This window comes from Corythoichthys intestinalis, chromosome 22 (assembly GCF_030265065.1).
Source record: "Corythoichthys intestinalis isolate RoL2023-P3 chromosome 22, ASM3026506v1, whole genome shotgun sequence".
Taxonomy (NCBI): Eukaryota; Metazoa; Chordata; class Actinopteri; order Syngnathiformes; family Syngnathidae; genus Corythoichthys; species Corythoichthys intestinalis.
The window spans coordinates 19105379-19132676 of NC_080416.1; the positions used below are offsets into that span (position 1 = coordinate 19105379).

Below are 27298 nucleotides of genomic sequence, written 5' to 3' on the forward strand. Positions count from 1 at the left end.
TGGGCATGGTGTTCTTCGGATGCAAATGCTCTCTCGCAAACCGCAGACGGGCCTGGACGTGTACTTTCTTCAGCAGGGGGACACGTCTGGCAGTGCAGGATTTGAGTCCCTGGCTGCGCATTGTGCTACCGATAGTACCCTTATTTACTGTGGTCCCAGCTCTCTGTAGGTCATTCACGAGGTCTTCCCGTGTGGTTCTGGGATTTTTGCTCACCCTTCTTGTTATCATTTTGACGCCACGGGGTGAGATCTTGCATGGAGCCCCAGATCGAGGGAGATTATCAGTGGTCTTGTATGTCTTCCATTTTCTAATACTTGCTCCCACAGTTGATTTCTTTACACCAAGCGTTTTACCTATTGCAGATTCAGTCTTCCCAGCCTGGTGCAGGTCTACAATTGTGTCACTGGTGTCCTTCAACAGCTCTTTGGTCTTGGCCATAGTGAAGTTTGGAGTGTGACTGACTGAAGTTGTGGACAGGTGTCTTTTATACCGATAATGAGTTAAAACAGGTGCCATTAATACAGGTAACGAGTGGAGCCTCGTTAGAAAAAGTTAGACTTCTTTGACAGCCAGAAATCTTGCTTGTTTGTAGGTGAACAAATACTTATTTCCCCTCTAATTTGGAAATAAATTCTTTAAAAATCAAACAATGTGATTTTCTGATTTTTTTCCCACATTCTGTCCCTCATGGTTGAGGTTTGCCCATGTTGACAATTACAGGCCTCTCTAATCTCTTCAAGTATGAAAACTTGCACAATTGGTGGTTGACTAAATACTTATTTGTCCCACTGTACATAAGAACATTACTTTTAGTTGTCTCACTGACAGATGAGCCCTGTTTGAAAAGTGTTTGGTCAACCATGTACCGGAAAATGGACAACCCCCATTATAAGATGCAACTACTACTGATGCAAATATCATCTTTTCCTTTTAAAATATTGAATATTGACATACCCGACTTACATGATCCACGAGAAGGGTGCCGGGATATTAATGTGCTGGATGCCATTCGACACCTTGTACTCTCAAATTTCGGGCATTTGGTAGCTTGTTCGTCTGTCGCCCTTGTTTTGAAATCCTCTACGTTGTGCTGGTATTTGAGTGTATTTGTTTTGTTGTCTTATTAGCTCTCTGCCTACCGCTTAGGTTAGTATTATTGATCCCCGTCGACCTACTATCAAGGACCCATTGTGTTATTCTCCCTATTCCGTGATCGTGTGCATTTTTGTTTGGATTTGATAAACCCTTGAACGCTTCCCTCCGTTGTTTTTTGCTTTGAGGTACAATCTTATTTCCGCAGTTGCAGACCCTAACTTTGGCAACAAAATAAATCACACATTTCCAAAAATGGATGATGGACTCTCTTCCTCGGCTCTACGATCCAGTAGCAACTTAATTTTGTTGTGTTTTTAGTTTAATTCCGCTATTTTCAGTTGCTATGTTGATAATTCGATGATTGCTTGTGGTTTTTCATTTTACTGGAAAGAAAGAGGAAGTGATGATCGGCCCGCCATGATATTTATGTCATCAGCTATCGTGCTGTGGCCCGTGAATTTAACGCCTGCTTTCACACACACTGCAAAGTCCCGGATATTATACTAAGACGCGACTCGGTAAATGTCTTCGTCATCTCTGTGTAAGTTGACCCAGGAAATTCCTTTCACATATAAGGGCTGTCTGTTTCAATCCCAGGATTTAAACAGTATTCAGGTGCATGTGAAAGGGGCTTATATGATATATGCTAATCGCTGTATAAGCAGCTAGTTATAAATGCAAATTTGAAATGCTGTTATTGAAGATTAAACTAATTTAATTTCATTTTTATTTTGTCACGAGCAGCTGAAAGTCAGCAAACCACATGGATGTCTGACATCATCATTTCAGAGCTTAGCTTGCTGTCTAGCTAGGACGTAGCTCCAATATCTTGGCGATGGCAGTACAATGACGTATAATACATGTTTTTGGATAGTTATTCTGAGATTTAAGGAGTATTTTGGGGTACTTAAAAGGTTACTTCCGCCAATATAGGAATGGAACACGTTTGTAACTCGGGGATTACCAGTACATTAATTTAAAATTAAGATCAAGACGGTAAAATTCTGTCTCTAAACGTTGTAAAGTAATTAAACAAACAACAAAAATGAATGAATTGGACAATAATCCAACAAAGTATTTCATAATGGGTCGAAATTGTTTTTCGAACAGATCATGTGACTAGCACCTTAGAGATGGTCCTTTGCTTAGCTTAGCCAAAACTACACTACACAGGAGTAAAATTGATATTCGAAATTTCCTTTAAATCTCAATCTTGAAAGTTCATTTTATTGCTCCCTGCCAAAAAAGTCATACTCCGCCTGTGTTACCATTTTTCACTGATGAAAATATTTTCTTAATACCAGATCAAAATTTATTTACATAAAACACTTTCACAAAATAAGTTCAACAATAAAAAACATTTTGTCTTTAGAATTATGTTTAGCCATATTTAGTATTAGAGGAACTTAAACGTTAACGTGTGTCTAATCATATATGTTTAATATCGTTTTCCCTAGGAATTTTTTTCTTTATTTGTGTGTCTTTTGTTTCCCCATTGCCTTTGTTTGTCATGTACACTCTGAATTGAATACAATAGTTGATATATCTTATGGTCTGCGTGTATTTGACTTTTGTATCATTAAAAATTGCCTGCATGACCCACAATCCTTAAAGTCGACCCTTCTAACTTCCAGACAGTCGTATAGTGTGACATCATCAGCAGGTGCAGATAACTCGAGCACATACTTATACATGGAAGCCTTATGCAAAAAGTGTTTTCGAGCAACTGGAAAATTTTGAGATCAATAAGCCTCGCACCTAACAAAATTGACAAAAAAATGGACTGCTGATGAAAGTGCAAAATTTCCCCATTTTTGGGCTTGGCTAATTTTTGGGATTGCTTCTGCGTACATCACTAGGCTACTCGGGGGGACCTGGAGCTTTCATGGCCATGCTGGCTGGATAACTTCTGTTCCTTCTCATCCCATCTGGCCCGAAGGGGGAGCCAGACCTGCGCAGTCCACCCAGAGGCCCACCAAGAATAGGGCCCGGACTGACCGCTCTGCCTCCTGCCGCACCGGCCACCCCGAGCCGTTTGACCTTATCCAGTAGGTTGAGGTTATGCACGGTTACACTCACGTCAGTCTGACTCTCACAGTCGCGTCCCCTCTGTCGGCCTCTCATTCCCCCCGTCACTTCCTTCAGAATGGAACGTGCTGGCTTGGAGGCCAGGAAGTTGTCATAAGAGGGACTTTTAAAATCAAATCCCATTGAAGTCGCTACTGCTGAAGTCCCTTGAGCCGTGGGGGAGTTCGGAGGGGTGGAGGGGCGCAATGGGTCAGGGTCGGGTGGTCTGTTGGGAGTAATGGAAGTGCTGAATAAAACCCCTTCATTGGCTTGACTGGCATCAAGTCCCCGACTCTGGTGATACATTGCTGCAGAGATCCCTCTCTCCTGAAGAAGGCGGACAAGGCCCAGGGAGGTGCTGGTGGTACGTGTGGCATCTCTGCAGCCAAATGAAACAAACAATTAGTCAGATAAGTGGGGTACAAGCATTTCAGACTATAATTAAATGGAATCTGTTTGACTGTCTGTCCGCCCATATTCAGAGGCTATGACTGGTGTGGGCGTCAAACATTGTGGGGAGAGGAAGCATGTGTTCATATTTTATAAATGCCTCAAAATCGCTAAAAATATTATGTAAATAAGGTATAAACAACGCTGTTTTTGGCAGCCCTTTTAATTTTCGTCTTAATCCTGGACGATAATACTTATTAGTCCAAGTCATATGTTAGTCATTTCAAAATGTGTTTGTCTTCGTCTAGTTTAAGTCAATATTTAATAAAAAGGTTTTCGTCTGTAAAATTAAAAAAAAAAGTAATCCAAAAATAAATGGTTTCCAACTATTTCGAATGAACATTGACGGATGAGCACATATTGTGGCCAACTTGGCGATAATACACACTCAGCAGGAAAACAGTACATCATTTTCAATTAAATATACCCACCTTAACGCTACGAACTCTATGTGGAAAAACAGTTGTCCGAGAGTTTAAGAGTTTAGCATTGGCCTAATACTAACTTGAACGGGAATGCTATGCTATGCTACGAGTTACATTTAGTATGTGCAGGTCACTCAGCACGGACCTTAGAGGCTACAGCAAAATTGCATATTCTCTCTAGCCAAGATAAGAAAACAAATCTTCCTCTGTGTGCAAGCCTGTATGAGACTGGAGACGAAACACTGAGTCGGGGAGGAGCGCGCGCAGCACGTCACATGAGTGACACAAAAAGGCGACGATGCAGGCTAACTAAACATAAAATGTCGCGTATCTTCGTCGCGTTCTCGTCTCGTCAGACAAAAACTGGAATTCATCTCCTTTATGTTTTAGTCTCCCAAAACACATTTTCAGCTCGTTATCGTATCATCGTCATCATGAAAAAAGTGTTTGTTGGCGAACTCTTTTCGTTAGCGTCATCGTTGACAAAAACAACACCGGATACAAATAATTGTTTGCTGCACTAGGCATTGGCATTGCCATGGGAAAATACCGGTCCCCTTTCATTTAAAAACAAAAATGGTAACCCATTGAACAACTATAGATTTTGTATACAGTGGTACCTCTACATACAGAGTTAAAGTATGTAAAGCTAAAGTCGAAAAGGTCGTATGCCAAGCAGGATTTTCCCATAAGAATACATTATACTTCCATTAATTCATTCCACAGCCAGAAAACCTACACTAAATCCTTAATAAATACTGCTGGCACCATTACAAATGGCAATTACACATAGCAAAACAAATAAACTATAAATAAAAATTGGGAATAATAAATACAGTGGTACCTCTACATACGAAGTTAATTCGTTCCGGGACCTTGTTTGTAAGTAAAAATGGTCGTATGTCGAGCAGGATTTTCCCATAAGAATACATTATAATTGCATCAATTCATTCCACAGCCCAAAAACCTACACCAAACTCTTAATAAATACTGCTGTTGCCAATACATTATGAATAAAAATGAATAAAAATCATAATAATAATAATAATAGTAATACTAATAATAATACCTGTAATAATGTAACAAATCGGGTTCTAATGTGGCAGTCATATTTTGTGTGGTCTACCTGAATGCACCGCGTGGCTGACGGCAGAGTGAGAGAGTGCAGTTGAGATATTCCTTTCACTTTTAACTTCCTACTGTTGCGGGCAGTTGGCATGTTGTGTTGCACAAGTTCTGAAATAAATGATTAAAAACCTGACGAAGCTGGTGATCTCTTTGGCAATGGTTGTCACCTTTACTTGTAAAGATTGGCAAGCGGAGGTCGGAGGAGTATTGTCAAGCAGTCGGACGCGCATCTCAAGCTCATATTTTTCCACTGGTAAGCCTCACCTTTTCCCTTTTTCACCACCTTTTTTAACATTCTTGGAACCCATGTTGATTTCTCTCACAAGAAAATCCGCCGTGTGTGCGTCTTGCGGGAAAATGAATGAATGAAATTGCGACACTGTCATAAATCGTCGTATTTCGAGCATTTCGTCGGATATAGAAACAAATAGCGAGTCAAATTTTACGTTGAATGTCGAAAAGATCGTGTGTCGAAGCGATCGTATGTCAAGGTACAACTGTATTCTAATACTACTAATAATTCCTGTAATAATGTAACAAATACGGTTCTAATGTGGCGGGTGTGTTTTGCTTGCTTTACCTGAACGCACCGTGTGGGTGTTGTCACAGTGAGATAGCGGCGTGCGGTAGAGATATTACCGTATTGGCCCGAATATAAGTTTTTTTACAATGTTTTTTGCATTGAAATAAGACTGAAAAAGAGGGGGGTTGTCTTATATTTGTGGTCTAGAAATTGTACCCATTCACGACGCTAGATGGCGCCAGATATCATTGAAGCGATGTTCTGCCATAACAGATCTCAGCTACTCTCAAGTTTAACCAGTTTGCAGTATTTTATTGCAATATTTTTCCTTATTCAGATTTGTTTCAAGTTAGACTTCACTTTGATGGTTAATGCACTTATTGCAATTTTGTTGTTTTATCTCAATTGATTGGTTTATTTACATTTCAAAAACCAGAAGCCATTCATTTACAAATGTGATTGCACTTTAGTGTACATATTTAAATGTTCAGATATTAAGATTTGAATGAGGCAAAATAACATGCTTTTTCTCTCAAATATATTGTTATAATTTTCCGATGTACTGTAATTATTTTCTGTATAAAAATTAATTTGGTGTTCAAAAAGTCTTTTTTCAAACTTGAGTCTTGAAAAAGAGGGGGTCGTCTTACAATCAGGGCCGTCTTATATTCGGGCCAATACAGTACTTTCACTGTTAATGCCCTGTTGTTTTGCATATACAGTACTGCGGCGGACAGTAGGCGTGTTGTGCTGCACAAGTTATAAAATAAATGATTAAAAACCTGACAAAGCATGCCGATGTTACAACAATAATAATTGTCCCCTAACTTATAAAGACTGGCGGACCATCGAGATCGTAGACATTCTACAGCCGTATTGTGAAGCCAGTTCACGGAAGAACACACCAAACTCATATTTTCTATCATTTCCATCTTCATTTCAATGGTAAGCGTCACCTTTTTCCTTTTTTCACCACCTGCACTAACTTCCTTGGAATCCATGTTGATTTCTCTCATATTAAAATCCGCCGTGCTTCCGTCTTGCGGGAAAACAATGGAACTGCGGCGCTGTCGTGAATCATTGTATTTTGAGCATGTCGTCGGATGTATAAAGAAATGGCGAGTCAAGTTTTACGTCGGATGTCGAAAAGATCGTGTGTCGGAGCGATCGTATGTTGAGGTACCGCTGTAATTTGATTGTACAACGCGATTTTGAATTTACAAACTGTAGGCTTTGATTTTATTTTTAGTTACTGAGTACCTTTGTGAATTTAATGTGTTCATTATAGTCTTGCCTGAGATTTGTTGACGATTCAGAGGGTCTTAAACTAAGCCTGCGGGGTGTGCAGGGTGTAGCAGCGGGCGTTCCCAATAACGAGCTGGTCATCACACATGAGGAAGACGCGGGGATGGCGTTCAAACTGTCGAACAAAGCAGGCAAAATTGATCAAATGAAAAGAATCCCGTTTTGAATGGCATCTTGTTCCGGCTTACCTGGGTGTCACCCGCGTCTGCTCGTCCGTCGGATGCAGGATGCGGCACGTGGTGAAGGTGTAGGTGGAGCTTGTATGGGCCATGCATTTACCTGGATAGTATGCAGCTGCATGCAAAAGGAACCACCATGAAAAAAATAGGACTACAAAATGCTTTCGATGGTTTACTGTAATTTTCTCACCCAGTGCGTCAGTGTTGCTGAGATGTGGCGACGGGGACGGCGATGGTGGCGAAGGAGGAGCCAAGTGTGGCGAGGGCTGCCCCAGACTTGAGGAGGTTACAGCCGGGGAGGCCGAAGACGAGGTGGTGGGTAGGTTTTGGAAGTACTGTTCTCCTGCTTCGTCTTCCTCAAAGCTGCCCCATGAATACACCTGCTGATTGAAAATTGTTGGGATGTCTAAGACTGCTCTACTGTGAAATCCAGTTCAGTGGCTGCTATTATTGGTGATAGAAGTCAAATCCATTTTGACTGAACGTCTGGTCATTCGCCGCCTCCCAGTGAAAACGGACTAGACGTCTATCAATTGGTGTTTTTAACATAAATGTTAATTTTCATTTGCTAACTACAACAACACATACTCAAAGAATAATATAGCTGGCCTGGCGGTGAATGAGTTCACGAGCAAGCATGTATTGAACTTCACAGTGGAACATACAGACCTGTTCGAGCTCTAGCTCGAGGGGTCTGTATCCTTTTGACACAACCCCCGGCCTGGCATCCAAAATTACCCCGAGGTGCGGTTGCGCTAATTGCTGCCAGTGATGCAGGGTGGCCGAGCCTACGGTGGAAAGACACATACAGTATACTGTGTACTACATCTGTTTAGTGGTGCCTGTGATGTTTATAGATGAGATGTATGTGAGAGGCTACTTCAAAGAGGAAAGAAAATACGACAAATTAATAGTGACAAAAGGTGACAGCAGAACAAACTAAATTTGAATGAATCTTTATTGGTCAGACAGTAAAATAAACGGAAGTAGTGCACAATGAGGACAGGATGAACAGAAAAATGAGTAGGAAAAAAGGAAAAGAAAAGCAGGGATGAAAATGTGGGTGACAACAAAAAGTACATTGACACAATGTTATGATAAATAAACAAATAATGCATTGAACAAAATTTTTGGTGCTGAGATTGTAGTTTAGTGGTGTAGTGCCGCACTTCATCGTAACAGAATAATGCAAATTTGGAAATATATTACTACTTTTAAAAAAATGCCAAATACATGGCATTGCCAGGAAATCATGTTTGACATATATACAGAAGCATTGGAATTTATCAGGTCATGCATGTTAGACTTTGCAATGGACGGTAAATTTATAACAGTACGAAACATTTAGTAGTAAGTCGTCCCTAAATTAACTGTGACTATAAATCTAATATAAATTTTTGACAACATAAATTCAGAGCATGCATCGAGCGCATTGCTGGTGGGCGGGTTAGGGGTGGGGCTTAATAATGCTCAATCCACGGATCATTATCTAATTTATATTGTAAACTAGACCACAATACAGTATGGAGCCCTAGGAATTAACTATATTTTATCAATGTTTTTTTTTTTTTTTTTTTTAAATACAGTGATACCTTAACATACGATCGCTTCACCACTTTGACACACGATCTTTTCGACATCCGACGTAAAATTTGACTCGCCATTTGTTTCTACAGCCGACAACGTGCTTGAAATACGACGATTTAAGACAGCGCCGCAGTTTGTTTTCCCACAGGAAGGATGCACGGTGGATTTTCTTGTGAGAGAAATCAACAATGATTCCAAGAATGTTAGTGCAGGTGGTGAAAAGAAAAAGGTGAATTGAAATCAAGATGGGAATGATAATAAAATAGCGTGGTGCGCGCGTCCGTGAACTGGCTCGACAATACGGTGTTCTGTTAAATTTTGCACCCCATCAGAAATTGCAACTTTGCTGTTCTGAGCATGCGCATAATGTTAAAAATGATCGCGGATACAGCAGTAACAAAGTAAACACTACAAACTTTCTTTAAAGAAAGGAACATTTACTTACGCTTACTCATTGACGGACATGCAGAAAAGTTCTCCTCAGACACATCCTGCCGTGTTAGCTGCACACAACAACTGCACGCCGCTCTCTCACGGTTTACGTGTTCGCCGTGTCATTAAGCATTAATTTACGCCATATTCGTGTTGCACATGTATGTTTACGATGTACTGTAATTTGTTTATTTAGCACCTTTGGATAACATTGAGAGTCTAACTGAATGTAAAAGAGGGCTTATTCACCGCCTCATCAGCTTTGGAAGCAAAATATTATAAGGGTGCAAAATTTGACAGAACAACGGCCGTAGAATGTCTACAAACTTGACAGTCCTCCTACGACCTCCGTTCGCCAGTCTTTATAAGTTGAAGTGGCAATTATTGTGGGAACATCGCCCAAAAATTGCCAGCTTCGTCAGGTTTTTAATCATTTAGTTCAGAACTTGTGCAACACAACATGCCTACTGTCCGCCACAGCCGAACATAGTGAAAGTAAAAAGTCCCTCTCTCACTCTGTCAAGTCAGCCACACGCAAAACACATCCGTTACATTAGAACCCGATTCGTTACATTATTGCAGGTATTATTACTATTATTAGTATTATTTAGGGCTGTCAAAATTATCGCGTTAACGAGCGATAATTAATTTTTAAAATTAATCCCGTTAAAATATTTGACACAATTAACGCACAAATGCCCTGCTCAAACAGATGAAAATGACAGCACAGTGAAAGGTGTACTTGTTCTGTTTTTCAGAGTTTTGCCACCCTCTGCTGGCACTTGGGTGCGACTGATTTTATAGGCTTCAGCACCCATGAGCATTGTGTAAGTAATTATTGACATCAACAATGGCGCGCTACTGGTTTATTTTTTGATTGAAAATTTTACAAATTTTATTAAAACGAAAACATGAAGAGGGTTTTAATATACATTTTCTATAACTTGTACTAACATTTATCTTTTAAGAACTACAAGTCTTTCTATCCATGGATTGCTTTAACAGAATGTTAATAATGGTAATGCCATCTTGTTGATTTATTGTTACATTAAAGAAATACAGTACTTATGTACCGTATGTTGAATGTATATATCCATCTTGTGTCTTATCTTTCCATTCCAACAATAATTTACAGAAAAATATGGCATATATTATAGATGGTTTAAATTGCGAATAATTGCGATTAATTACGATTAATTAATTTTTAAGCTGTAATTAACTCGATTAAAAATTGTAATCGTTTGACACCCCTAGTATTATTATTCAGATTTTTATTCATAGTTTATTTGTTTTGCTCTGTGTAATTGCTATTTGCAATAGTACCAGCAGCATTTGTTAAGGATTTAGTGTAGGTTTTTGGGCTGTGGAACGAATTAAAATGTATTCTTATGGGAAAATCCTGCTCGACATATGACCATTTCTACTTACAAACAAGGTTGTGGAACGAATTAACTACGTATGTAGAGGTAACACTGTACATTTAAATAGCTTGCATATACAATATTTATGATATAAATTTCTTTTAACTGTTAACTATCTTTGTTTTGGGAACCAACCAATGGAAAAGGGGCCTTATCTCCATTTATTTTGAATTATGAGAGGCTTAATACTATCAGTACAGTTATACCAAGCGTCAATTACTGTATTTGTAGGTTTCTGCAATTCAGCCCCTATCCACCACAGATAGCGGGGTGTTCAATATTAGGAGCATTGCTAGACCCATGCTCTGGGCTGAGTGTCCCTGCATAAAGTGTGAGGGGAAGCAAAAGCGCGCGACTTGTGATGGTGCATTAGAGACCACAAAGAGTTGAAGAGCATCAGTGAAGGAAGCGTGCCCTTCCCTTCCCTAGCCGCCTTCCTCTTCCTGCTCCCGGCCTTGTCCCTGGCCCACCTTCTACCCCTCTCCCTCTCCACCTTAGCCCCGGTGGTCCTCACCCAGCCCCATCCGCTCCCTCTACCGCCCGCCAGCGTGTGCACGGGCCTCCCCTCTCTCCTCCTCCTGCTGCCTTCTCGCTCCTTTTTCACTCTACCCTCACCTTCGAGTGGCTTGACAATCTGCAGTTTATCAGGTAGGTAGGGCCCTCTGGAGGCCCATAGGTGGAGGTTCCCCAGAGACATGATGCTTTCTGAAGGGGTCACGACGCTACTGTGGCCTACGGGGAGGCCACCGCCTTGCCGGCGCTCCCGCTCCTCCTCGAAAAAGCGCCTTTCGCTTAGGTTATTTTGTCGGCGCAGGGACAGGCGGCGGAGGGCTATACGCAAATCCTCAGCTCCGCTCGCCTTCTTTTCTCGCCCGTCTGCGTTCCTAAAAAGTCAAAGGAATGATAATGCAGCATCTGAAAGTCTGGCAAAACCTCTTGAAACACTCATATCAATCCATTCATTCAATAAAACAAAAAGCATATTGATTATGAGGACATTATTGATGGCAATGGTCATGCATGAAAGGGTTAAATAAAAGTGCAGTAGTCCAATATGTTGTTTTTGTCTTTCCTGACAATGTGGACAGTTTGAACACTTACAAATGTAAAAAAAAAGTACACAATGAATAAGAATTCAATTAAAATGCAGTGCACATATAAAAACAATTAAAAAATTTGTGCCTAAAAAGAAGTTATAAATGAATAAATGAGAATGTATATAAAAATATTCTGTTGTTAACGTACAGGACTGAAATGATAAAAAAAAAAAAACTTTAAGCCATTATTTTATTAGGCGAGTTTAAAGCTTTTTTCAGTGATTCTTTTTGTGCACCAAATTGTGTTTAATTACACGGACTAATGTTCCTTCAAAACTTCATCCAATATGCAAAACACTTGACTCGGATGTTCTTCTCACCTCTCCTGAATGGACGCCGTCTCCATGAGGATGCTCTGCGTGCGGTTGTCGAGGTTGACGCCGTCTCCGCCCAGGTCGCCTCCACCCAGGCTGGAGTGAGGGCTGGTCAACCCACTGGACATGGGAGATGTTCGGGAGGACAAGGACTGATTGGAGCCCGGAATGTTGGCACTTGTTGGCGTCAGGGAGCGCTGACGCACCGTCTGGTTCACGTTCTTGACCGTCTCAAAAACGCGCTTACGATGGACCCTAGAATGAGTAAAAAATATGAATGCAGTTATCAGTAATGGGGCATGTTAATTGGAGGGCAGCTTGAATGAGTTATGAGCAAGTACACAATAGCATCTCCTGCACAATTCAATAGAACTGTATAATAGTGCATAATTTGTTTCGCACCAGAGCATCTGCCCTTACAGTGCGCTCAATTAACTCATTGACTGCCATTGATAGCGCTAACATTCGTTCATTCACCCCTCCCAGTCAAAAATGAATTGGAAGTCTATCGCCCTCAATAGCATGCAACGAGTTAAATGCTGTGAAAGAAAATCTTGGGGCAGTATGTGTGTACAGTGGTACCTCTACATACGATCACTTCGACACACGATCTTTTCGACATCCGACGTAAAATTTGAGCCGCCATTTGTTTCTACATCCGACGAGTTGCTCGAAATACGACGACATGACAGCACTGCAAACGAACGCACGGTGGATTTTCTTGTGTGAGAAATCAACACAGTTTTCAAAAAAAGTTGATACAGTTGGAGAAACAAGGAAAAAAGTGATGCTTACCTTTGAAATGAAGATGCAAGTTATAGAAAAATATGAGCTTGGGGTGCGCGTCCCTGAACTGGCTCAACAATACAGCTCCATGGTCCTCTTCCGACCACCGTTCGCCACTATTTATAAGTTAAGGTGACAATTATTATTGTGGTAACATTGCCAAGGAAATCGCCAGCTTCGTCACGTTTTTATCATTTATTTAAGAACTTATCCAACACAAAACGCCCATTGTCTTAAGCAGTTGACCGCTCTCAAGAAAACGAAAGTATTATCTCTACCGCACCGACCTATCTCACTGAGACGTCACCTTCGCGGTGCGTTCAGGGACAGTAAAAAGTGTCCGCCATATTAGAATCCGATTCGTTACATTATTTACAGGAATAATTATTAATTATTCTTCTTCTTATTATATTATTCTGAATTATTTATTTATAACTTATTTGTTTTTCTATGTTTAATCGCCATTTGTAACAGTGCCAGCAGTATTTATTAAGAATTTAGTGCATGTTTTTAGGCTTTGGAACGAATTAATGGAATTATAATGTATTCCTATGGGAAAATCCTGCTCGACATACGACCATTTCGACTTACAAACAAGGTCCTGGAACGAATTAAATTCGTATGTAGAGGTACCACTGTATTTCTGTTGTCATTTATTTTAAAGTTATTAATATGTTGGTGCTATCGTCAGCTAGTTGTATTTCTGGTTGACACCACGTGGGAGGGCCTGTTGACCAGGAAAAGAAGGGGAGGGGGGGTGGGGGAGACTATAAACTAAGTGACTGGGAGGGGTAGAGTATACACAAATCAGCACTGTGATCTAGAACCCAGTAATCGTGTGAATCCCTTGTGAGTGTGAGCCCGTTGGCAACCGACCCTACGCCATTTTAAAGTTATTACTTTCGTTTTGTTATAGCATTAATGTGTATATGTATTTTTGATAATTACTTTATTATTATTGTTATTAATAAATACAATAATGCAAAGGCGTAGTTTTGCATAGGGACGGTAGGGACAAAACACTCCGAACTTTTCAGGATACTTAAATTGTCCCAGCCAATTTTTAAACAACCTTATTTGCATTATATAATAAATTCAGTTATGTAGGTAAATTAGATTGTCTTCCTATATGTTTTCAGAATAGAATTGACTCTACGATTATTAAGTGAATTATTTTCATTATGTAAAGGCTTACATTTACCCCTTTTCACTTGCTGAATGTGACAGTCCATTTTATCCCCTCAAACGCATGCTTGATTGGTTGATGACTTGACCCAGCCCCGCCACACACACTCACGCTCACACTCACACAGCCCTGGCAGAAATACATGACGACAACATGCCGCCCCCTTCGAAGAGCAGGGACATTAGAAGTTTTTTTTCAGCCAGCAGCAGCCACTGTAAGGAATGTAAAAAGACGCCAAAGTTGTGGAGGTGGGAAACACACCACTAATTTTGCTACTGAAAGTCCAACCTGTATCAGAGTTAGCATAACATTAAACTGTGTGAACTTGCTAACCTGCAAAACGCGAGTAGGGAGCTGCTTAAAGAGAAGTGTCCTTCTGTTTGTGTTTTCTACGGTTAACGTTAATTAAACTGTTAGAAATGAGTCAACTCTGCTGGAAACTATAGAACCAGAAAAACGTAAGCAAGAAGCTGCTTAAAGAGAGAGAGAAGGGTGCTGCATAACCTCATGTGTTGCTCACGCAACACAACACAACACAACACAACATTATCAAAATTAACTAAAAAATTCTGGATGCCACATGCTACTCACACTAGAGTTGCGATCGACGTAATGAGCACCCCTGATTTAGATGATTCAATATATTAGGTTCATATTCGTGAGAAATGTAGCCTTGACCCAGTGTTCATCAGGCCAAACCTATGCCCTTGCAATAATGACTGATAATTAGGGCTATCAAAATTATCACGTTAACGGGTGTTAATTAATTTTTTAAATTAATCCCGTCAAAATATTTGACGCATTTAACGCACATGCCCCGCTCAAACAGATTAAAATGACAGCAAAGTGTCATTTCCACTTGTTACTTGTGTTTTTTGGTGTTTTGTCGCCCTCTGCTGGCGCTTGGGTGTGACTGATTTTATGGGTTTCAGCACCATAATTATTATTGACATCAACAATGGCGCACTACTAGTTTATTTTTTGATTGAAAATTTCACTAACTTTATTAAAACGAAATCATTTAGAGGGGTTTTAATATAAAATTTCTATAACTTTTCACATTATAACCCGATTCGTTACATTATTGCAGGTATTATTACTAGGGCTGTCAAACGATTAAAATTTTTAATCGAGTTAATTACAGCTTAAAAATTAATTAATCGTAATTAATCGCAATTAATCGCAATTCAAACCATCTATAAAATATGCCATATTTTTCTGTAAATTATATATTTTCTGTAAAATAAATTGTTGGAATGGAAAGATAAGACACAAGATGGATATATACAGTACATTCAACATACGGTACATAAGGACTGTAGTGGGCATTTCACTCTACTGTCATTTAAATCTGTCTATGCTGTCCTCACTCCGAAGCGTCTACTTTTTCCAAAGCTAGACAGCTAGTGAACGACGCCTTAATAATCAGACTTCTTCCTTTTTCATCTGATTTATTAATGAAATAGCCTCAAACCATTGTCCTCTTTAGACCGTTATAAAACTACCCAAAAAAGTACACAAGCATTGCATTAGCAACAACGTTAGCTTAGCACGCTATACAGGTTCACTAAACATAAACGAAAAGCGTCTCATACAAAAAATAGAACATTTCGCTTACTAACATAATACGTACATTCTTTACAACAACCATACTTACGGACAAATCTTGTCCAAGGATCATATAAGCACAACATTATCAGCCCGAGACGTCGTGCAGCCATATGAACTGGCAAGAAAAAAAAAAAACCATGTCGCAAAGCGACCACAAGAGTTCGCTGTTGTGCTGCAGCACAAAAAGCCTTGCTGTAAAACTTACCAAAAGGCGGAATACTGTCTGAGCGGGACATCTGCGTTAATTGCGTCAAATATTTTAACGTGATTAATTTAAAAAATTAATTACCGCACGTTAACGCGATAATTTTGACAGCCCTAATTATTACTATTATTAGTATTATTTAGGGCTGTCAAAATTATCGCGTTAACGAGCGGTAATTAATTTTTAAAATTAATCCCGTTAAAATATTTGACGCAATTAACGCACAAATGCCCCGCTCAAACAGATGAAAATGACAGCACAGTGAAAGGTGTACTTGTTCTGTTTTTCAGAGTTTTGCCACCCACTGCTGGCACTTGGGTGCGACTGATTTTATAGGCTTCAGCACCCATGAGCATTGTGTAAGTAATTATTGACATCAACAATGGCGGGCTACTAGTTTATTTTTTGATTGAAAATTTTACAAATTTTATTAAAACGAAAACATGAAGAGGGGTTTTAATATAAAATTTCTATAACTTGTACTAACATTTATCTTTTAAGAACTACAAGTCTTTCTATCCATGGATCGCTTAAACAGAATGTTAATAATGTTAATGCCATCTTGTTGATTTATTGTTATAATAAACAAATACAGTTCTTATGTACAGTATGTTGAATGTATATATCCGTCTTGTGTTTTATCTTTCCATTCCAACAATAATTTACTGAAAAATATGGCATATTTTATAGATGGTTTGAATTGTGATTAATTACAATTAATTAATTTTTAAGCTGTGAACTCGATTAACAATTTTAATCGTTTGACAGCCCTACTAATAATTAAAAACTATACATATAACAATGGTTACTTTTTACATTTTGTAAATGACCAAAAATAGTCACTTGCCCTATAAAGGGTTAAATGTCTTAAGTGTCAACTTTTTAATAGCTGTCCATTGTAGAGACAACTGTCCCAGAAAGATTTAATATTTCATCCATACTTTTGCTGCTCGCAATCGGGGTCCTCCAGACTCAGCTCCTTTCTCATTGTTCCTTCAATTTCGGCAGCTAGGGAATCCTGTGAAACATACACAAGTGCTAAAATGAGAACACACAAGCATATTGTGTATATTCACAAGGTTTGCCAACCCTTACCATCGGGTACAATCCAAGTGGATGAAAGCGTCTGGGCGTTCCCACTGTATAGTTTCTGTTCCTTAAGTTCTTCAGCTCCTCCTGTGCTTCGTGCAGCATTTCGATGCACTCTGAGTACTTCTCCTCTAATTCTTGCAGCTGTTGTGAAATAGCGCACTTCGTATTCCAAAGTTCAAATCCAAAAGTGTCGTCACGGCAACTCAACTCACCTCTGCGGTCAGTTGTCTTTGCGCATCTTTGGCCGCCATCAGATGCTGAGAGAGCTCTTCGTTCTCCACGGCAAACTGCGTGCAATGTAGACAGATTTTGGAATGAGCATACAAATAGAAACAAAGGTGTGTTTTTGAATACTCACAGACTTGGCTTTCTTTTGCAAGTCGACAATCTGAGAGAGGAGGTGCGTAATCTCCTCTTGCTGTCGGGAGGCATCGTCAGTTTTGCGAGCGAGTTCCTCCGCTATGGTAGAGATCTGCAGACTGGACAATTCTACAGAGGAAAAGTTGCATTAAAGCAGTGGTTCTGAACCTGGGTTCGATCGAACCCGAGGGGTTCGGTGAGTAAGTCTAAGGGGTTCGGCAAAGGTAAAGAAACGCAGAGTTTTTGTACGCTGATTAAAACTAGGCAAAGTGGCTTTTTAGACCAGGTTTTGGACTGGTTTGGTTCCAATTTACAGGCTTAATCCATTTCTGCTAGTCCTCGCTAATGGGAGGAGGAACTGGTTTGCTCAGTGGAAGGTTGATTCGCACTTGGTATGAGGGAATACAACATAACACGACCAATGGGCAGCGTCTCAAATTTTGACCTGTTTATGTAAAATGCTGTCAAAATGAGAAGAATTTTGAACGGGAATTTGCTAAATTGTTAGCTTGCTAGCTTAGATACAAGGGTGTAGGTTTAGTCTCAATATTGGTAGGGACGATATAACAGCATAGCCTGCATGTACACTTTTTGCTGGGGACGGGACATTACTAAAACCAAACAGATTGGGTGAACGGGGGTCAAAGCTACATTTCTCACAAATATGAATTTTTAATTGATAGGCATAATGATCAATGCAAAATAAATCTGGATTATTCTAACATTCACACTGCAAATTTATAACGTCTTATAACGTCTCATAATTTTCTCCATCTGGTTTTGACTGTTAAAGACTAGTTTCAAGAAATCTAAGTGAGTAAAATTTTCTTGAAGCACTGGCAGATATTTTCACTTATTTCTCGTAGATTTACACTGAAAGCAAGGGAATTTAACTAGTTTTAAGAAGGTGTGTTTTTGCAGTGCATACGTATTGGTTCAGGTGATGCGCCGTTTGAGTCAAACCTTTGTTTCTAAAACCTATTGAAGAAACATTTTGAAAACTTCCAGAAAAAATGTCTGGATTTTATTAGCAAATTTAAATTGCAATATTTGAACATAAATTATATTAACAGACACAATAAATACAAACCTGTTAATAATCTCTTAATTACCCAGGTATGCCAAAAATAAACATTTGTCTTATGATTTTCCGGAGCAAAATTAGTGGTGTGTTCCCCACCTCCACAACACTGACGTCTTTTTACAATACTTACATTGGCTGCTGCTGACGGGAAAAAAAAAACTAATATTCCTCATCTTTGAAGGGGGCGGAGGAGGCGGCATGTTACATTTTTGTCGGGGCTGAGGTTGCGTGTGTGTGGGAGGGAAGGGGGTCAAGTCATCAGCCAATCGAACGTCCATTTGATAAAAAAATAAAATAAATAAAATGACTGGCAGATTCAGCTAGTGAAAAGGGGTTAATGTAAGTTTGAACATAAGGAAAGTAATTCACTTAATAATGGTAGGGTCAATTCTATCCTTAAAACATATAGGAAGACACTCTAAACGACCTATATACAGTATCTGAACTCATTATATAATGCAAATAAGGTTGCTTAAAAGTTGTGGGGACAATTTGAGCATCTTGAAAAGTTGGTAGTGTTATGTCCCTACCATCCCTATGCAAACCTATGCCATTGCTTAGATATATCAGTTTTGAATTAATTTTGAAAAGAAATAGCTATTATCTCATTCCGAAGGGTTCAGTGAATCCACATGTGAAACTTGCGGGGTTCAGGACCTTTAACAAGGTTAAAAACCACTGCATTAAAGGTTTGTTTTGAGCAACGGCGATAGAAACTATGCAGGCAGACAAATGGATGACTTACTGAGTTCCTTCACACAGTCATTGACAAGCTGCTGCTCCTTCTCCTCATACGTCTCGGTTTCAGATTTGAGATGGCTCGCCTGCATAAAAAGCACATTCAGTGTATTTCCAAGTTGTCTAAGGATTGTGATGTATTGACTCTGCCTAAGTTTTAACCGATATCCGTATTCCTTGTATTCGAATGGTCTTTGTTTGTGGGGGGAATACCTCTGAGCGCAACGACAGGTTTTCTTCTTCCAGTTCCTTTAGTTTCCTCTGCAGGGTGTCGCTCAGAAAGCCTCCGGCTGCAGCATCCACTCGACTCTTCTTGCCCCTTTTAGCACATAAACACAAGCTGAACATTACAACCTATAAAATATGTTAAAAGTCTACTAATTATAACCTAATAAAATCCCTTAAATATATATAACTTTATCATAACAGGGTTGAGCAAGTCTCATTTAATGCATTTTAATGCCACTTTAATTTAATGCTCATGCTCAACTGCAGATAGTTTCACACACAAAAATTGTTAGTAGAGTTGTCAGATAATGACTTTTTGACTGATAACCGATATTGTCCAACTCCAAAAATCCGATATTAAACCGACACCGATTTATGCGGTCGTGGACTTGACATATCATGGCTAATTGTCTTGTGATGCCCCACTGGACACTTTAATAATGATAAATGTAACAACTTAAAGGTTTTCCAAAAAACATTTTTTGAAAATTAAGAGAACAACTTGAACTGAAGTTATGGAAAAAGTGCTCATATTGCACCACTATATTAACTGTTTTAATCAAAATAATGCAAACATCAGTTTTTTTGGATCATGTGCAAATGCCAACGAGGCACTGCCATATCACATAGAGCTCACAAAGTGCTTCTGGCTCAAAATAACAAAGGCACGCATCTTTAGTACAGTGAATGAGTTGTATAATGAGTTAATTTTCAGACTATAAGCTGCTACTTTTTTCCCCCCATTTTGAATCCTGCGGCTAATAGTCCAGTGTGGTTTATTTGTTGATTTATTTGGGTTAATATGTAACACTTTATTTGACAGCGTTGTCATAAGACTGCCATAAGACCGTCATAATTGTGACATGACACTATCCTGGGCATTAATGAATGCCTATGACAGATGTCATTAAGTATCATCCAGCAAATTATGTCACTAACTCCATTTATGTCCAGCTCGATTCTTTTAGATCTATTAAAAAGTGAGATAATTTGCCAGATGACACAAAATGACATCTGTCATAAGCATTCATTAATGCTAATGGCAGTGTTATGTCATAATTATGATATTCTTATGACAGCTTTATGGCGCCACTGTCAAATAAAACGTTACCAAATACCGGAGCTCGCAATTAATGAAACAACTTAAGCAATAACTGAAGAAATAATTAGCACAGAACACAAATCTTGATCTGTAGCACTGCTACAGGAGGCATGTTGAACGTCAACAGTGTTGACAGCAGGTGGCAGCAGAGGTTGACTGACTCCTTCATGGGAGCAGCGATTGCCAAATAAAACTTCTTGAAGCAATGAAGCTTTGCAGCCAATTGGTGACAAGCTTCATGGTGGTTCATTTGGTCTTATGAGTCTTATAATGTTTTCGTGTCAAATTTGGTGGGTGGCGGCTTATAGTCCGAAAATTACGGAAATCCATTATTTTTCATTATTAATTTTTGAACCATGAATGGTAAATGGTCTGCTCACATAATAAATCCCAAGCATCCTTAGTTTAGGTACATCTAATGGTCAGTAAGCATAATTGCTGTTCTAAGCTGTGACCAGCCCTTGTATAAAGGCTTCTACATTCACTTTGAAGGCAACATGCATATTCGCCCAAAACCGATGTCGATATTGTCGGATATCATTTTAAAATGCGTTTTATCGGCCGACAGTATCACCTACCTGATAATATCAGACAACTTTAAAAAGTTATGTAAAAAAAAAAAGTTATTTAACCATCAAATTTACGTAATTTTTAATGCCTTGAAAATTTAGTTGAATGCTTTTTGAGGCCTTAATTTGGACAAAATCAATTTAATGACTTTTAATGCTTGTTAATGACCTGAATGAAACCTGTAGAAAGTGTTTGACCTGTCCTTTGTCACCTAAAGGGTTAACATTAGAGTTGCCCGATAATGACTTTTGAACGGATGAACGATACCATGATATTGTGTAACTCCAAAAATCCAATACTGATATATGCGGTTGTGGACTTAACCTGTAATGGCTAATTCATGAATTGATAATTTATTATTTTTCAATCATTTATTGTTCATTTAATTTTTGCACCAGGAATGCAAATGGTCTGCTCACATAACAAATGCGAGAGATGGTATTTTTGCTCATGCGTGTGTAATAATGTGCATCTTTTCTAAATTTTATCGCTCTACTGGTGCACTTATTAGGTCAAATTGTACAGCTCTGCTATACACAAGCCAATTGAGAACATGTAAATGAAGCATTAATGTGTGATGAGAGGACTAAAAATGCTGACGTTGGGGATCCACCGGACTCATCCTCGCTCTCCTCGGCCGCGTTTGTGTAAAACTGCAGCAGCTCATCCTTCAGGTTCAACTCATGGTGCAGCTGGGCCACCTGCAAGACCGCATCTGCCATTAAAGTGAATCCCTCCCACGCTGCACGCATAAATAAGAAAGCTGCTTTGTGTGGACCTCTTCTGTGATTTGTCCCACTTGCTCTTCTAGGTAGTCATTGTGCTCAGTGAGGATTCGATTCTTCTTCAGGAGAGACTGACCGATCTTTGCAGCCAACTCCAGATCTCTCTCTTTCTAAAACAAGAAGAGGAAAAGATATTTGATGTTCTAATACATGCAGTTGGATATTTATAGCTCATTTGTTTGAGGTGCCGTGTAGACCAAAAATAACATCTGCCTCTCATACACTTGTTTTGAAATTCTGTCACACACAAACACCCAAAAATCTAAGACTTTTTTTAATGTCTAAATGGGAGTCAAACATTGTGTGTGTGAAAGGAAACAAAAAAAAAAGCCCTTTAAAATCTCTAATACTAATTGGGTTTCACATGCCAAAAAACAACCTAAATGCTAAAAAAAGCCCACACAAACATTTTACTCCCCTCAAAAAACTCACAAGTCGCAAAAACACACACACACACACACAAAAAACCTACTCAAATGTCATGTTATTTTTCATGCATGACAGGTAAATGTTTTTCCACGTCTCTATGTCACCTTATACGTCTGAACTCACCTCCTCCAGAAGACGTGTGATGGCGTCAATGTCACTAAAGGTCTTCGTCATCTGGCCCACTCTGTCTGCACAGAGCACTGTAGAAACACACACACAGGAGGAAGAGGAGGTTACTGAGGAAGCACACAGATCCAGCCTCATTATGCAACCATGCCAGTTTTCCCCAATATTGGCCTCTTAGGTCGTAGTCAGGTCAAATTTGCGTGACGCTTCTATGAGCAACGATGACGAAGATGATGTTGATGTTTTCCATGGCGCACAACCCGCAGGCACTAACCTCGATTGACTCTGTTCAATCGATGATCAGCTCTTCGCAATGCACTTAATTCAAATGCCACGGCGCTTTGAAGGACGTCAGTGAGAAACAACACTCAAGCTGTTTCGTTTTGTACAAATGCAGGACAATGAATTACAGGACATTGAAAAAACCTTGGCATTCAATACATGGAATAAAATTTTAGGTTTCTAATCTAAAATTTGATGAATCATTAAAAAAAAAAAAAAAAAAGAAAAGAAAAAATAAAGAGATTTCTTTGCAGCATTAACAGTAAAGCTTGAAATGCAAAACAAGGTTAAAAACTCAAACTACAATCTTTAAATCCCAGATTATTACAATTCTAATTTTGCTAAATATCCAAAACTGCGTTAAAAATAAGCACTTCACAAAGGCTAAGGACTTTTACCTTTCTTTTCCTCCCGATATCGCCAGTGATCCGACTCATCCCTTCTTAACATCTCCATCCTGTTCTTACTTCGCATCTCCTCTTTGAGTTGTTACACTACCACATCGTTCTCATACTATCCTGCTCTCATCACCAAACACTGTCACCATCACGCACATTTGCCTCCACTGGTGGACACAGAGAAGCGAGAGTGAACGTGTACATCACTTTTGGAGAGGCGATCAATGACTGATGCTGGAGGGAAAGTTAGGCTAAGGATTAGCTAGACTAAATGGAACTCCCACAAAGAAGGAGCACTTAAGCACTTTAATGTAGCATAGACTTTCGCCAAGGTCAAACAATTCTAAACTGGATAAATTAGCATTTAAATTGAACTCCTTAACGCATACCTTCAAGCATAATAGTTTTTATTTGCCATGCCCAATTAAATGTTGTAGACATAAAGTAGTTTCTGTTGTACTATCATTTCCAATCAACAATAGTGGTTTCTGGCACGGGCGGGTTTGGGTGGTCGCCCGGGGCGGCAAATTGCTAGAGGCAAATGCATGCAAGTTATTGTCTACTAATATAGACAAGTTTCCGAGGTATTTCCGCATTTCTGCTCGCGACTTCCGTTTTACACTTTCTCTAACCAAAACAACAGTGCAGCTGGAGTGGCATTACTCATCAAAATTCATCAAAAAAGACAGATGGAAACGCAATCAAGGACCTGAAAAGCTCCGAAGCATCCAGTTGAATGTGTCCTAATACATGAATATGGGAATTTTGTGTTCATGAAGGCAAATGTGGAACCAAGACAGTGCCACCACAAAGCAATAACAGGTACAAATATCTTCAATTTGACTACAATTTTGTCACAGCTGACACATCATTAGCTTTGCATTAGCTACAATGACAAAGAAATGGAAACCATTCATCTACTACAAGTCATACACGGGCTTTTTACTCTAAATGCATACATTCAAGTGTTACACGTTTTTGTTCGTTTCTTTACAGGTGAGAAACGTTGTTAGGCAAGGCAAGACAACTTGATGTGCCTCACAACAACACTTACGTTGATGGACATATATCGAACCACGTGCATTCAACCTTGATGATGGAAAGCTAGATTTATGCTCCACCTTTGTTCATATTTTTCTAATAATTCTATAAATAATTTTTTGACCTGTTTTGCACATGCACAAATTAATTTAAATAAAACAAGAAATGGAATAATGTTGTCCAAAAGCTATATTGCGATCAATATCTGCAATAAAAAAGAATGACAAACTATTTGTGTTTGTATGCATATGTGTGATGAGCACATAATACCATAACTATAAGCTAACTACATGAAAATTACTTCATAGCATTTCCTTGTAACAACAAAATCCGTGTCAGCCCTTCTGCATTTGGCAGCTGTAATATTTGTAATTTCGCCTCATTTTGGTCACTCAAGTGGACGGTGTGTCAATCGACACCCCATGTTAACAAAGGCTGTACAGATTGTTAAATTTTTGTCCACGAACGATTAACGAAGTGATAAGAACAAACATATAATCTTCTTGGTTAGCGAGCCACATCCTGTAGCTGGTCAAAACATTCAATTTCCAACCATATATACAGTATAGGCGCTTCCAGGAGTTCACACAACAACGCACAGCACAGACAGTCACGGAGCCTCAGCTACGTCGTGCTGAATCAATTTTTGGAGATTCTGTGGGTTCCTCTGTTTTGACAGTTTAACTACACCGTCAGCACACCACTTACTTCAACCGCACTTCATGCTGTTCTGTCTAAACCGGACGTTCGTGGCAGAAAATGTCAAAGATGGCCCCACCGATGTTTCGCTCAGGAAACCTGTCTAGAATTGGCGCCCCTAGCGTTGCAATAACGCCCCCTACAGACAGCAGTTACTGTCTACATGCAACACCATAAGGAAAAGGAGGTGGGGTCGAGGATTGGATCAGTTAACAGTGCCACTCACCGAGGGTTGACTTTGATTCCTAATGAGCAACAATATTTTCTTTTTTACTTGAATATCTGACCTAGTTGTATATTTTTGTGTATACTTTTTGTTAAGAAACCTTCTAGTCATTTTATAGTTTAGCCATTTAATTCATTTACTTTCTATCTAGAGTGGCATTTTTACTTTGGAAACTGCTCGTACGTTTATTTCCGGTTCTGCGTTTCCGGGTTCATTTGTCGGCTCCTTCAGTAATGATGTGGGTATGCCTTGTAAAGTTAATTAAAGGTGCTGCACATAGAACGTGGACATTTCTCACAATGCTAGGTGGAGGAATAGTTGTATTAAATGTGTTTATGTGTCAGTTTTTTTTTCAATTGTTCACACTCGTAATTCTGTAGTTGTTACCTAGTTTTTGTCGGCTACGACTTTTAGCATCATATCAAAATAATGAATGTGAGCAGGGGCGGGGGGGGGATTCGTCTTGTCACCCAGGCCACAATGTAGGCTAGGAAAGCCGCTGCCAATCAATAGCCTACAAATGATCTTAAAATTTGCACCTATTAGCGCTCATCTAACACGCTAAATCACATTCATAGCTTTCATGTTGCTTTTACTTGCTAAATCAGCTATTTTGTTTGAGTTGTTTAAACAGATGCCAAACAGTGTCAGAATGATGTCAGCCATAACTAATTGCCGCTTATAGGTTTATTTTTAGCTCAGGCGGCTGACATAGCGCATTATGCCAAGGTCACGTCACAGCTCTGAAACATTGACAAATATTACCAAATTCTTTTACAATTTTAGTCTAACATAAAACCATACTTATGTGTTTACATTCATTCACCCTAACATCAAAGTAAAATTAGGTTGATTTTCGATACTTGTCAAGAGTTTGCATGGTATGTGTATGGTATAATATGTAATACATGAATCAATGAAGACTTACAGAAGTATTTGAGCGTCTCGTCTATCTGCTCAGTTGTCAGGTCGAGCGGGACGTCGGCCGCCAGCAGGGGCGTGTGCAGCCAGTCATCCTGGTCGTACCCGTAGACGGTGTCTGCGCGCAAGCGATAAACTGGCAGCTGCTCCTCCAGCAGGCTGATGATCTCAAATTCTGGCAGTTCGGTGCTGTTGCACACATCTTAACACATAGAGAAGTAACAATGATTTTTGTTGTGCAGTGAAGATGATGGGGCAGTCACCTACAGCTCCTGGAGAAAATCTACGATTGCTTACAAATGCATTAACACGACAAATATGCATTACTTTTGTAACAATGAAATTTCTTTATAGAGGTGAATTTTTCAGTTAATAACAGATTTTTTTTAAAAAGGTAAATTTATGGAAAATGTGTCGGTTCACTGCTGAGGTTGCAAACGTGCTGGTTTACCTGTGATGGTCTCCGCGTCTCTGTAATCAGAGTACGCCTGGGACACGTCAGGCTGAGTGGACTCGCCCTCACCTACATACTGCTCCTCATCAACATGGGGCTGGTCAGGGTCTGGGTCGGGGTCCGGATCCGGAGCCGGGGAGTGGGAAGGGGCCGGGGAGGCCAGCTTGACTCACCGGTCACTGGCAGATGGAAGCGGCAGCCATGGATCTATAGAGCTGAATTCAATGAGAACAACAATTTGACTGTGTTCTAAATCCAAAGTCTACAGCGATCAATGCGTTTCTAGTCTTTAACTTGAGTGCTGCTGACTCAGCAGTGTGCTGCCTGCCAGCAGTAGGTCTTATATCATGCAAAACATCACCTCTGCAGAGCCACACTCATCCCTAAAGAAATATACTTATACTGCATTGTAGTGAACCTGTTACTCTGTGAATGGTAGATCATAGTGTGTTACACTTGTAATAATCCATATCTCTATATAACCAGTTACGACATGGTAAAAAAATTTGGAAAAACTAAGGCCCTAGCGTACTAATACATTGACCTGGATATCAAGGATATTGAATTAATGCTCAAATGTCTCTCCATATTAGGCCACAGGTTCATTCATGTGGCTGTGTAATTTGAGGGTGTGGCTTCATTCCCATCACCACGTGACGTCACGGATGCGGCCGTCACATCTAGGTGTCCTTAGGAGAGGACACGATCAACAGCAGTTTCACATGGCATGACATCACCATTAAAAGGATTTGAAATGGAGGAAGCTACTTCCACTCACCGGTGCTGCAATAAGGCTGTCAAAATCGTCTCTGGCTGGCTGAGTGATGCTCGCCGCCTCTCTGTGTTCACAGGCCGGGGTGGAGCAAGGGTGCTAGCCTCCACTGTGGCCTGGACCCGTAACTAGCTAACGAAAAGCTCGGATAAACGGACAAGGTCACGTTTGGGAGCTTT

The 27298-nt window shown here is 39.7% G+C and overlaps 1 protein-coding gene across 3 annotated transcripts; it reads right to left on the reverse strand.

Annotated features, from left to right (window-relative positions):
* Positions 1-966: 966 nt before the first annotated feature.
* LOC130910936 (trafficking kinesin-binding protein 1-like) lies at positions 967-26505 on the reverse strand. 3 transcript variants are annotated; one of them, XM_057828591.1, is made up of 18 exons: positions 26345-26505; positions 25901-26095; positions 22324-22400; positions 21765-21881; positions 21587-21687; positions 19300-19405; positions 19094-19172; positions 17263-17393; positions 17117-17191; positions 16908-17045; positions 16754-16830; positions 12031-12279; positions 11229-11497; positions 7843-7961; positions 7364-7553; positions 7183-7288; positions 6984-7109; positions 967-3542 (listed from the first exon to the last, which is right to left on the reverse strand). In XM_057828591.1, exons 3-18 carry the CDS (start codon positions 22372-22374, stop codon positions 2957-2959), a joined length of 2520 nt encoding a protein of 839 aa, XP_057684574.1. In that variant the 5' UTR covers positions 22375-22400; positions 25901-26095; positions 26345-26505; the 3' UTR covers positions 967-2956. The 3 variants fall into 3 exon arrangements, with proteins under 3 accessions (XP_057684574.1, XP_057684573.1, XP_057684572.1); XM_057828590.1 differs by lacking the exons at positions 25901-26095; positions 26345-26505 and adding an exon at positions 23007-23162; XM_057828589.1 differs by lacking the exons at positions 25901-26095; positions 26345-26505 and adding an exon at positions 23007-23162 and having other exon boundaries at positions 7364-7556.
* Positions 26506-27298: the final 793 nt, after the last annotated feature.

Excerpts from the sequence above, each read along its gene's own strand:
- LOC130910936 (XM_057828589.1), bottom strand. The coding sequence starts at position 23,082 with ATGCGAAGTAAGAACAGGATGGAGATGTTAAGAAGGGATGAGTCGGAT. Across the intron at positions 21,882-22,323 it reads TCACACGTCTTCTGGAGGAG|AAAGAGAGAGATCTGGAGTT; the intron begins GTGAGTTCAGAC and ends TTCTTGTTTTAG. Across the intron at positions 7,557-7,842 it reads TCGAGCTAGAGCTCGAACAG|CAGGTGTATTCATGGGGCAG; the intron begins GTCTGTATGTTC and ends ATTTTCAATCAG.